The 12,917-nt window shown below is 41.7% G+C and overlaps 1 protein-coding gene across 6 annotated transcripts in view; it reads right to left on the bottom strand.

Annotated features, from left to right (window-relative positions):
• Positions 1–12,917, bottom strand: part of ncam1a (neural cell adhesion molecule 1a) — a 283,470-nt gene that overhangs the window by 87,049 nt on the left and 183,504 nt on the right. For all 6 annotated transcript variants that reach the window (XM_024011716.2, XM_024011717.2, XM_024011721.2 and 3 more), the window contains exon 2: positions 104–178. In XM_024011716.2, the coding sequence (XP_023867484.1) occupies positions 104–178 (75 nt within the window). The remainder of the gene's footprint in view (positions 1–103; positions 179–12,917) is intronic.

The raw sequence follows: 12,917 nt of genomic DNA, 5'->3' as shown, positions 1-12,917 counted from the left end.
AACTGCTGTAGCACCTGCACTTTATTTGGAATCCTCTGTCCGAATACAGTAGCTAAGTGGGGGTTTGCTGTTGTGGAGACGATGGTATCTGTACCACACCTACCTTCGCAGAGGAAGAATTTTGACTCCCCCATACTGATCTCTCCTTGCATCGGGGTGATCTCCACCTGCAGGGAGGCTGGAAGAGAAAAACAGAGAGCAGGTCTCAGAACAGTTCAAGTAAAAATGTGTTTAAACAGAGCAGGTCCTGGAGCAGTTGTGCCCAAGGGGAGAACGACTATGACAGGATGACACAGGGGCAAAGCACAGTGAGGCAAGGCAAGACACACATTTTAATGCATCAAAAATTTCACTGAACATCTGCTGCTGATCAACCTGAGATGAGCCATTTCCCACCCTTCACTTTTCCGTTTGATGCTGCATTTATGCCGTTAATTGGATTTTGTTGACAAACAAGCATTTTTTTATTTGCAGCGTCATTTTAGWAGAAGCACAGTCACTAAAACAAACTGGAGCAGACAAAGTCAGAGTTGGTATGCCAAGACAACAAATGGAAACACATAAACCCACATTGTAGGCTTATAGGCCACAGTAGCATGTATTTTTGGACCTCTAGATGTGCAAATTGTCAGAGACTTGGCAAGGTCCCAGCATTGCTAGTGCGCATGTGATGTTGGGCTGTGTAAACCGGATGCAACCCGGATATACTATAGACGGCCCAAGAATCGGCGTATGCAAACGTTAGTAGATTTAGTTGAAAACAACGGGCGGACATCTTGGACGCAGTCTCCAGTTCTTTTATACCTCAGTGGCAATTACTCAGGGGTCCGGAGACTTGATGATGTTTCATATTTTATTCATTTTTTAACCTTTTAACTAGGCAAGTCAGTTAAGAACAAATTCTCATTTACAATGACGGCCTACCAAAAGGCCCCCTGCGGGGCATGGGATTAAAAATAAATTAAATAAAAATATAGGACAACACACACACACACATCACGACGAGACAACACAACACCACATAAAGAGAGACCTAAGACAACAACATAGCATGGCAGCAACACAACATGACAACAACATGGTAGCAACACAAAATGGCAGCAGCACAAAACAGGGTACAAACATTATTGGGCACAGACAACAGCACAAAGGGCAAGAAGGTAGAGACAACAACACATCACACAACTGTCAGTAGTAAGAGTGTCCATGATTGAGTCTTTGAATGAAGAGATGGAGATAAAACTGTCCAGTTTCAGTGTTTGTTGCAGCTCGTTCCAGTCGCTAGCTGCATCGAACTGAAAAGACGAGCGACCCAGGGATGTGTGTGCTTTGGGGACCTTTAACAGAATGTGACTGGCAGAACTGGTGTTGTATGTGAAGGATGCAGTAGATATCTCAGATAGGGGGGAGTGAGGCCTAAGAGGGTTTTATAAATAAGCGTCAACCAGCGGGTCTTGCGACAGGTACACAGAGATGACCAGTTTACAGTGGAGTATAGAGTGCAGTGATGTGTCCTATAAGGAGCWTTGGTGGCAAATCTGATGGCCGAATGGTAAAGAACATCAAGCCGCTCGAGAGCACCCTAACCTGCCGATCTAAAATGGCACCTAAAGCCTCGAATTTCACTCAAGACTAATGAAAGCCACCTAACTGAGGTATCCCAGTGTTCTCTCTTTTTCATCTTTCACAGACTCCACGCTCAGGAAGTGTAATTCCATAAATCATAGCATATTAGCTTCCTGAGATGCTGCCTAATACATTTCATCTTTCTGCATCAGCTAAAGCAGGTGACACAGATGAGATTTAGAATGTACCGGAGAGAAGCAGCTGGTGTTTGTTCTCTTCTGCTTTGCTGGATAAATTAAAGAGGAATCAACTCCCAACTTGGTGAGAGACAAGAGAGATATACTCAACATTTTCATACCTTAAAGATTTACATAATCTTAACCCTAGGTGRGCCGGGACGACAGCAGAGGTCTCTTTCTTCAAAAGTTCTCTGATCTGATAGCGCCTATTTAGGAACTGTTCTCTTCACAAAACAGGTCAGGCACTCTCTCTGCCAAGATCTGTGCCTCAAGAGTGAAGCACAGAGTGCAAAGCCGATACAACATTGAATTCTAAAATGAACTTAACATAAGATTTACCATGACTCGGCTGACACTATTCATACATTGTCTCTCTACCAACCCTGATAGATGTCAGGTTGAACCCAGGTGATASTCAGCTCAGCTGCATTCAACTGACCTGATTCTGGGCTGGTACCTCAAACTGGCTGTGCAGCAACCACCAACGCATAAGAGCTAATGCTAAAGCTAACACATAGTCGACTAGGWGGGACACAGTGGTGGCTGTCCGTGCTGTGCTTTTTAAACCCTCCCTCACAGTATGGCAGACTGACAGCGCTGTTAAACTTCAGCTAAAATAACAGGGGAGAACAGACATTGAAGGTGCAATATGCAGAAATGGCTCTGCCATTTCATGGTTGCTAAAATTAGAATAGTTAACCTAATTTCAGTTTATGTGACAAAATAAGCAATGTAGTGTAGAGAATCATTGTACCATCTGACCCGCTGTGAAATATATTTTCAATAACAAAAAAAGATTGTATTTTCAGGTGTTTTAAGCTGGTGTACAGAACCTAAAGTAAAAGATGCAAAAACGCACCTTAAGAACGGAAGCATAGACATAGCGCACATAGAACAGATCTACTGCTTCTCAGACTTACTTTCAATGAGAAGGACAGATCTATAACTGACATTTCTATGTGTGTGTCAGGTCATCCAAAAGTGACATATTGCAGCTTTAATGGAAACAAGAAAATACCTTTCCTTGTATCTAACAGAGGCCATACATTATACATTGTGACATTTGGTAACCCTTTACTCGACACCTAGCATCATAACACATTGTGACAGTCATAYCCYTGTCATAATATGCCATAACAGCTCACATAACATGTCATAACACATGACATATTTAGACCTGTGACGTTATTCTATGGCTGGTTATGACACCAACATAAGAGTGTSAAAACCCACAAAATCTACCACACAAGGCACAACATTCCATTACACCATAGCCTACTTGTCAACAGTATTTTTATGTTATATAAAATTTTCTGAAATGTACCATATTGAATTATCATTGTAATTGCGCACACATTGATGTCAAACATGCACCTACCCCAAATGCTCTGTTGCTGATGACTGAGATGAATGCAGGAGCATATTTCAGGAGCAGGACAAGACACCCTCTTTTTGACAGATATCTGACATAAGGGCATGTATGTGATAGGCCTATCTGGCTTATATGATTCTGATGGTCACAATGCTTCTTGACAGTGTCATAATGTGTAAAAACATTACTTTAGAGAATTCATTACAACAACAAAGGATTTAACTTTCAAACTAAAGTTTGTCAGGGAAAAAACACATTTTAATAAATGTGGGTTTTGACACACTTATGCAGGTGTCATAACAGCCATAAAATAATGCATATCAGGTGTAAATATATGGTTCATGATAGCGTTATGATCATATTATGACAGGTTATGACAAGTTGTCATCTGTTGACATTATGACATGGTTATGAGCGTGTCATAAAGTGTTATGACACTAGGTGTCAAATAAAGTGTTACCTGACAGGTTTCCAAAATGCCCTTCAGGCTTCTTACTTTGTAATGAACTACTGGACTAGGACTGTCCCCGACTAAAAAACATCTTGGTCGATCAAGAGTCGTCAGTTCTTTAGACCAATTKATTTGTCAATTTTTAAACATGTATTTTCCATATATTGACATGTGTGTTTTAATCAAATCAACTACATCCACTGAGCTTGTCTGATGCTTTAAGCACACTGTTTGATTAAATAACTAAGACACTCAAATGACTAGAGGGAGTCGGACCAATTGATTTGATTGTGCCGGGCCGGACTTGCTGCACTGTGTTAAATACAAAAAGACAAGGAGTGACTGTATGACTAGCACCCGTTGTTTCGCTCTCCTCCCTGCTACAGCGACCACCACAGAATATCAACAGTGTTTATCGCTCTGTCTGTGTTGCTGAAGCTGCAACATAATTACAGCCATTTCTGACTGAAAAGTTCTGTTTCCGAAATCCCTTGTTTATGAAAAACATTCCCTAATCCCTCAATCCTTGCTCTCTTTACGTGACACATGTATGCATCGCATGCACGTTACCAGTAGGGCCTGACCTACAGCAGATCATAATCACATCAATAAATTGGCTATAACAAACTTTGAACACTAACACATGACAGCAAAATACAGTTGAAGTCAGAAGTTTACATACACTTAGGTTGGAGTCATTAAAACTCGTTTTTCAACCACTCCACAAATTTCTTGTTAAAACTATAGTTTTGGCAAGTCGGTTAGGACATCTACTTTGTGCATGACAAGTTATTTTTCCAATTGTTTACAGACAGYTTATCTCACTTATAATTTACTGAACCACAATTCCAGTGMGTCAGAAGTTTACATACACTAAGTTGACTGTGCCTTTAAACAGCGTGGAAAATCTCAGAAAATGATGTCATGGCTTTAGAAGCTTCTGATATGCTAATTGACATAATTTGAGTCAATTGGAGGTGTACCTGTGGATGTATTTCAAGGCCGACCTTCAAACTCAGTGCCTCTGCTTGACATCATGGGAAAACCCCCAAAAAATCAGCCAGGACCTCAGAAGAAAAAATGTAGACCTCCACAAGTCTGGTTCATCCTTGGGAGCAATTCCCAACGCCTTAAGGTACCACGTTCATCTGTTCAAACAATAGTACGCAAGGATAAACACCATGGGACCACTCAGCCGTCATAACCGCTCAGGAAGGAGACGCGTTCTGTCTCCCAGAGATGAACGTACTTTGGTGCGAAAGGTGCAAATCAATTCTAGAACAACAGCAAAGGACCTTGTGAAGATGCTGGAGGAAACAGGTACATAAGTATCTATATCCACAGTAAAACAAGTCCTATATCACATAACCTGAAAGGCTGCTCAGCAAGGAAGAAGCCACTGCTCCAAAACCACCATAAAAAAGCCAGACACGGTTTGGAACTGACATGGGACAAAGATCATATTTGTGAGAAATGTCCTCTGGTCTGATGAAACAAAAAATAGAACTGTTTGGCCATAATGACATCGTTATGTTTGTAGGAAAAGGGGAATGCTTGCAAGCTGAAGACACCATCCCAACCGTGAATCACAGGGGTGGCAGCATCATGTTGTGGAGGTGCTTTGATGCAGAGGGACAGGTGCACTTCACAAAATAGATGGCATCATGAGGCAGAAAATTATGTGGATATATTGAAGCAACATCTCAATACATCAGTCAGGAAGTTAAAGCTTGGTCGCAAAACTGGTCTTCAAAGGGACATGATCCAAGCTACTTCAAACCTATAGAAAATTTGTGGGCAGAACTGAAAAAGTGTGTGCAATGCTACCAAATACTAATTGAGTGCATGTAAACTTCTGACCCAATGGGAATGTGATGAAAGAAATAAAAGCTGAAATAAATCATTCTCTCTACTACTTTTCAGACATTTTACATTCTTAAAATAAAGTGCTGATCCTAACTGACCAAAGACAGGGACTTTTTTACCAGGATTAAATGTCAGGAATTGTGAAAAACTGAGTTTAAATATATTTGGCTAAAGTGTATGTAAACTTCTGACTTCAAATGTAGATGCAGAGGACGTAACAAATAATCTCAAAACGGGGGAATGTCAAAACAGGAGGCAAAGGGAAAGTAAGATGTGTGGAATACATTTAACTAGTTGTGAAAAATACAGGAGATCAAGAAAAAGAAGGTAAGGAGCAAGAGCTGCATAGATATGTGTGTCAAACAGGTGCTGCGTAGATTACAATATCATTTTCCAGATCGTTTGGAGCAATGTAAACAACAATACTTTAACCGTACCAGAGTCTGTTGTAAAGTTTTTTTGTTATCCTTTATTATAGCAACGACTAAGCTATTTATTCAAGGCTCGCTTTATTTTAAAACTAAAATGCTTGATTGTATTATAAATCATTAATGACTCGTATGCTGTGTGATGACGTATGCTGTGTGATGAATGAATGATTGATTGATTGATACAGTAGCCTATAAGACTAAACAGGATGCACTCGTATGCCTACAGCTCAACGGTGGTTATACAAGGCTGCTATACTAAGCCTACTAATGATAATGACTTTACTTAGGATCATAGCAATAGTAATAATAACAATARGAAGGAGATAAAGAAAAAGGAGCGTTATTATTGATTATAGACGGGGTTTCCTCTCTCCTCACTTTTCTTAGACAATAAGGCAAGGGCTGTTTTCTCAACTGCTGCTGCCTCCACCGCATTGTTCTCAACACTAATATGATGGTTAACATTGCTAATATGCATATAGCAATATGGTCRAGGAAAAGGTGCCAATTCAACAGCGCACTGCTGTGTTTCTGAACCGCGGACAGCGGTATCCAACGTGGAGAATGCACATTTGTTATAAAATAATATTTATCCGTGTTGCACCATTGTTCTTATGTAATATAACCATACAATTTCAGTAGCACATGTCTTCGACTGATGGACTGTGCCATCCTCAATGGATCAGTCCACTCAGACAGGTGTCTTGTACACCATGATCGATAGATATTTTTTTGCTGCTGCCCGACTAAATAAATCTTGGTCGACCAACAGCCTATCAACCAAACAATTGACCAGTCGACTAAATGGGTTCAGCCATTTACTGGACATTCTTTTAGTGGCAAGGTTGCAGTGCTTACATGGGCCTGAACACAGGATACTTTTTGGGGATTTCTTAATTAGGCTTTATTGGTTTGGGGGTAGATTTAAGAGGCCTAAATCAACACCTAATTCACATTCAAACTAATGTTCCTCATACAGGATTTTTTCTCTCACACATTATGGTATCGGCTCTCTTATTTACAAGTTATTCATAGTCTCTCCTTCCTTACAGGAGGAAAAACATTTGTAGATATTTATATAGGCTTCATACACTTCATATGGTTCTTGCCTATGATTTCAATTCCAGACAACCAGGCAATGACACTGACGAAAAATTATATTGCTTCGAAAGACTTACTGAAATGCAAACTAAAACCACCCAGCAGATTTATTGAGAAAGCCATAAAATATATATTTGCAGAAAAATCCTGGATTCTGCCCTAAACATGATCGGTGCTTGTAAGATGGAGCCATCCTCAGAGGCAGTGAAATTTGAGCTGTCTAAAGCATGTTCACTGTGCCTGGTATGAGGTACCACACAAGAACAAAAATAACAGCTCCTATTTCCTCTCTTACCAAGTAGGGCATAGGAGAGACCTCACCACAGACCCCAATTCTGAGGACAAATGTATTTCAGGCCAAGTCGGTAAAAACGCTATTTTTAGTGTTTTGGATTTCAAACTCTTTAAATTGAGGCTGAAGCTTGAAACTCCAGAGTGAATGCGGTAACAGGGTAAAGTTTCTGACCCACGTACACAACAAACCGTCGACACAGCAAAAAGTGAGCTGCTGTGTCCTTGCTGAAAGCACATAGCAAACAAATAAGCACACAAAACATAATGGGGCGGGATATCGATAAGCTTAATTACAAAACACATTTTAAACACTTCAGCCTCTACTGCTGCTGCCGCGCCTGTTTCTGCCTAAATGTTCTGGCACATAGGGCCCAGAGCAAAGTCCCTGTACACCAAGCAATTCTGCCCATKATTTAATGAAGCGATAATTCTAGCGTTTTATCCTGGATCTGCATTTCTGAACGACGGCCTAGGAAAAAACTCCTAACACAATATGCACACAGGCATGGGRTGTACAAGTGTGGTAAAAGCTGATTGCTGGAGTAGGGAGCAGATACAATAAGGCAGTTTATTGGACAGCTGTAATGTTGAAGAAGCCCCCTGAAGATATCTGTATCGGGGAAAAGAGCACACCTGAGACTGCCTATAAAAGTTGCCCAACCAATTTAACTAAAAGCTTATGATTTAAACATGTTATAAGCCTTCCTCATTTCCATTAAACAAGATTCAATAACTCAAGGTCAATTTGAAATTAGATTTAACTTCAAAAAACAGGGCTGTGTCTCCATTCTTAGGAGAATGATGTGGTCAATATGGAAACCAGGCCATAGGCTATGTTCCATTTAAAGTATGAAACAGATGCAACTTCTCTATGGTGTTCCTTATATCATAGTGAAAGAGAATTTACACTACAGAATGTTACAAACATAACATTCACACACTAGTCATTCCTGTGTACACGTTTCCTTTTTTAATTTCATATACATTGGATGACAACCTTACTACAAAGCAAGAACATTAATCCTGGGTACCAAATGAACGCAGGCCATACAGTGAACCTGTAAATTCACATGAGCCCATGTGTGCTTTTGCTCATACCTGTTGATCATCGCACTGAGCATATTTTCCACTGGAGACAGCCATTTCAATTCATCATGAAAATAAGCAATCATCAAGGTTTTCATGTGAATCAACTCTGACATAAACAAACTCTTAAGATTTTCACATATCACTGTTCGATTGGCCTTCACCATTCTTTCTACCCGTCATTCACTTATGGAACATTCGATGCATGCAAAAACAATCAAGWCAACACAGAAAAGGTGTATGAGAGCAAGAGATGAACAACAATATTCACGTTTGGGAATAAATGATCGACACTGACATGACATAATGAATGTGGGAGTGGTAGATTTGGTTCATGGTACTATGATGTAATTTGGCCTCTAAATTTTAATCCTTTCTCTCATATGACCTATTAAGCTWTGCTAGACAGGAGGCACTGGCGTGGAAATGTACAAATCAGAGGCAGAAAATCAAGCCTCACAAGACTCATCTAAAGGCAGCCTGGTACCATTTTAGTGCCTAAAAAAAAGGGGTTAAATATGGGTCCATTTTCCCCCCAATAATTTCCTGCCCTCTCTTAGATCTCTCAGATATAGGACAGACACTTCAAAACAAACAACCTTTGGATTTATTTTTTGATAATCTGTTTCTCAATATATTAATTTGTTATTCAATGCATTTCTATGGGCCAATAGTAGTAAGGCCAAATTCAATGTTTCATCAAATATATATATTCTTTGTACCTAAAGGGGTCCTAAGAATTAAAAATCAAATCGCTAAATGACCCCACCCCAGGCTTAGTTAAGCACTTTGCAGGCCCCCCAAGATAAAGAGTCTACCGGAGACAAACTTCCCTGACAGAGAATTTACTTCTGCATTGTTTTCAGGTGGGAACGTGGTGCTTTAGAATGCTACGCCAGACAGGCCACGATGCACTGATCAAAGAGCATGGGCAAGATCATGCGTAGATTTCCCATCACAGGATTAAAATCCCACAGACAAACACCCCCCCCCCGCACATATACAAGCACACACACACCCCTAGCAAATAAATTCTGATGTATGCTAAACCTCATGCACTTCCAAATTGTACATTTAGGTTCTCCCCCCCGGAGGCACTCACTGCTAAATGGACTGAGTCTCCACTTATCTGAATTGGTAATCCCCATTAATTATGAGTAAACACTACTCACTGTCCATATTAGTTCACCAGTACACCTTTATACAGCTAATAGCCGATCCAACACGTGCTGCCGAGTGACCACTGCCAAGTTTGTCTACTTTATACACCGTATTTCTTCTCCTTCAAGTGCACCCGCCCTGCAACATTCCATTATAGCACACATTTTCCTAAGTCATTTATTTGGCTGGAATAATGGAAAAACTTAGCTTAAAATAGCACTCCCCTTTCAAAATCACTGACTTATGTCAAAAAAGTTTTGGTCAGAAAACTTGAGGGGCCAAGAAAGGCCCACGGGCCGCCAGTTGGGGAACCCTTCTTTAGAAGGAACAAAGTTCTGTGGTGCTGCTAATCTTCAGAACAATCACCTGTCAAAAGAAAGCATCAGTGGGCATGTCAGAAACCTTGTGGTCTGTGGTGAAAGAACTCTTCCAGTGCCAGTTTGGGGATGGACTGGAGTTCCAGACTGTGTTTTCCATCGCCACAGTAGAAGTACGCATGCCTAATTTGAGCTTGGCAGCTGGTGAGACAGGCTTCATTACAATAGAACTCCACAACAGCCAGCTGTTGAAGCTTAATATTCCAGTCATGTCCTCACACACACACACACACACACATCACTGAAGCTCTCAACACGTCCACACACACGCACTAACAGGTGGGGAAGGGGGTGGGGGAGTTGAGTCTCTGGCAGGTTACCATAGAAACCAATGAGCTGTGGGCAACTGGCAGGTCAGTGTGGTGGAGGAGAAAACAAAGAGTGGGCAATCTTTTTCATTTAGAAAAAATGTGTGTCAGGTGCCAGGCTGGTAGGAGGCGAGGGCCACGTGGGGTGAAGGGGGAAAGGGTTGCCCTCATTAACGGCCTCCCTGCCAGGGCTCGACCCAATCATATATTTCCTCAACTGTTCCACTTCCACTGTTCCTCTTCAACCAGGTGTGCGGGATGCGCCAACCATGCAGCAGCAACATGCCGTATCCTTGGGAAAGACAAGGGAGAAAAAGGAGCCGGCGTTGACAATAGGGCTGGTAATAGTCTTACCCCGTTGATATTGTCTCACACTGCTTAAAACTGGCACAAAAATTTATTATTTTCCCTACAGCTTTTTTGGGTTCGCTTGCCTAGTCATGCTTCTGAATCAACGGGTCCAACTGAGCAACCAACAAAAGAACAGACAGTGAACATTAAGAACACCTGCTGTTTCCCTGACAGACTGACCAGGTGAAAGCTATTATCCCTTGTTGATGTCACTTCTTAAATCCACTTCAAATCAGTGTAGATGAAGGGGAGGAGACAGGTTAAAGAAGGATTTTTAAGCCTTGAGACATGGATTGTGTACAGTATGTGTGCCATTCAGAGGGTGAATGGGCAAGACAAAATATTTAACTGGGTACGGTAGGTAATAGGTGCCAGGCGCACCGGTCTGTGTCAAGAACCGCAACAGTGCTGGGTTTTTCACGCTCAACAGTTTCTTGTGTGTATCAAGAATGGTCCACCACCCAAAGGACATCTAGTCAACTTGACACAACTGTGGGAAGCATTGGAGTCAACATGGGCCAGCATCCCTGRGGAACACCTTCGACACCTTGTAGAGTCCATGCCCCGACGAATTGAGGCTGTTCTGAGGGCAAAAGGGGCTTTCCAAAAGGGTCTTTCTATTGCAAGTTGTAATAGTAGAATGCACAAGGTGCAATTTTGAAATTGGGTAGATCATCATCAGTTTTCCTCTTGTTATGTCAGTCAATTAATACCTTAGACAGCCATCTATAACTTGTCAGAAATGTCCAGATCAACTAGCCCATGTCAGCTAACGTTTTTAGCTAGGCTTTTAAGCCCATAGATTTGCTGTAATGTTCGAGTCGCTCAAATATCACATGAATACACATTAGACATGGCAAAATGTATAGAATTGCAGGAAATTAGGTTAAACCTGTAAAATGTTCTCTCCYCCAACAAGAGGGGTGTGAACAGTTTGTGTCGTGAACAGTGCTTATGTCCATAGAAATAGACGTGGTGGACGMGATGTTCCCCGATGCTGGAAGAGGGGCCTGAGTGAAAAAGTTGATCATTGGAAAGAACACTGACCGATCAATAGTCGACCGCAATATAAACGGTCAAGCTCATAAGGCAGCTATGCATTTCTCCACTTGTACACTGTGTGAGTGCAGCTGGCACTATCGCTAWACTATTCCATTATAGACAAGACAATGAGGAGGAGAGGCACGATAGCCACAGATACAGCCAGCGATTCCCAACCATCCATCCACTCACATCTCTTGATGATAATTGCATCCTAGGGCCCTCCTATTATCACCCTCTGAGCTCCCACAATGCAATGCTGTCTGGAGTTTTGTTTTCCATCTTTTCATTTAGCAGGAATAAGTCACCACAATGGAGGGACTGCCACAATTCTGTCTTCGGTGCAATTACTAGTGCGCTCATAACTTTGTGTTATACTTGGCCCATCCAGACTACTTTCAGGCACCGTCAAGCCTGACTAATTGCATCAAAGGCAAGAGCTGGTGGAGAGATAAAGCGCACCAATGGCAATCGCTTCCCCTGTCAAAGGAGGCCCGCACAATTACAGCATGAGAAATGGAGGGGATCAATGAAGGCGAGGGGGAGCGATGACCATCATGCATTATTGCACTTTAATGAATATGCCAATAAAGACAATTGTGAAAATGAGCATTTTCAAACTAAACTAATTGTTATGGATGTGCGCAGGTTCTCTTGAGGTCAATGAAAATGACCTTTTCAAAAAGGTTTTCACAAAACTTTACAATGCGCACACACACACACACACACACAGAAACAGAGTCCACAATAATAAATACATCGAGGCGATGGAACCTGTGTGTTTCTAATGGCAGATATGTGGTTTAATGAATCAGTAACAGGTCTAAATGGATTATAATACTGTAAAATATAATCCATGTCACTGAAACGACACTTCCCTCAAACAACGGTTGAATATAGCGCCTCCTCTGTACCCCTGAAACAATTCCCACCAACGCCTTTGAGGGCGTAAATATCCACTTGTTGTTTAGGAGAAGGCATTTGAACTTTAAACCAGTGATCAGAGGCCAGTTTCACCCAAGGGGAACATAGATCTGAGGGGTTGTTTTTGACCTTATCCCACCATCAGTGCTCTGTGTGTGGATGGCATGTGTCAGTCAGCCACTGGGGCAGAAAGGATAGGGGAGCTACTGGAAAGGGAGCAGAGAGCCASGGACCCTCGGGGTTCCCAGACACTGACGAGTCACAGTGGACGCATCAGCAACCCAGAGATAAAGAATCTCTCTGAAGAGAGCCAAAAAGTCTTCTCACTTGATGGAGATAGGCTTTCCGC

Source organism: Salvelinus sp. IW2-2015, linkage group LG20 (genome assembly GCF_002910315.2).
Source record: "Salvelinus sp. IW2-2015 linkage group LG20, ASM291031v2, whole genome shotgun sequence".
In the NCBI taxonomy this organism is placed as follows: Eukaryota; Metazoa; Chordata; class Actinopteri; order Salmoniformes; family Salmonidae; genus Salvelinus; species Salvelinus sp. IW2-2015.
This window is presented reverse-complemented; position numbering and strand designations above follow the sequence as displayed.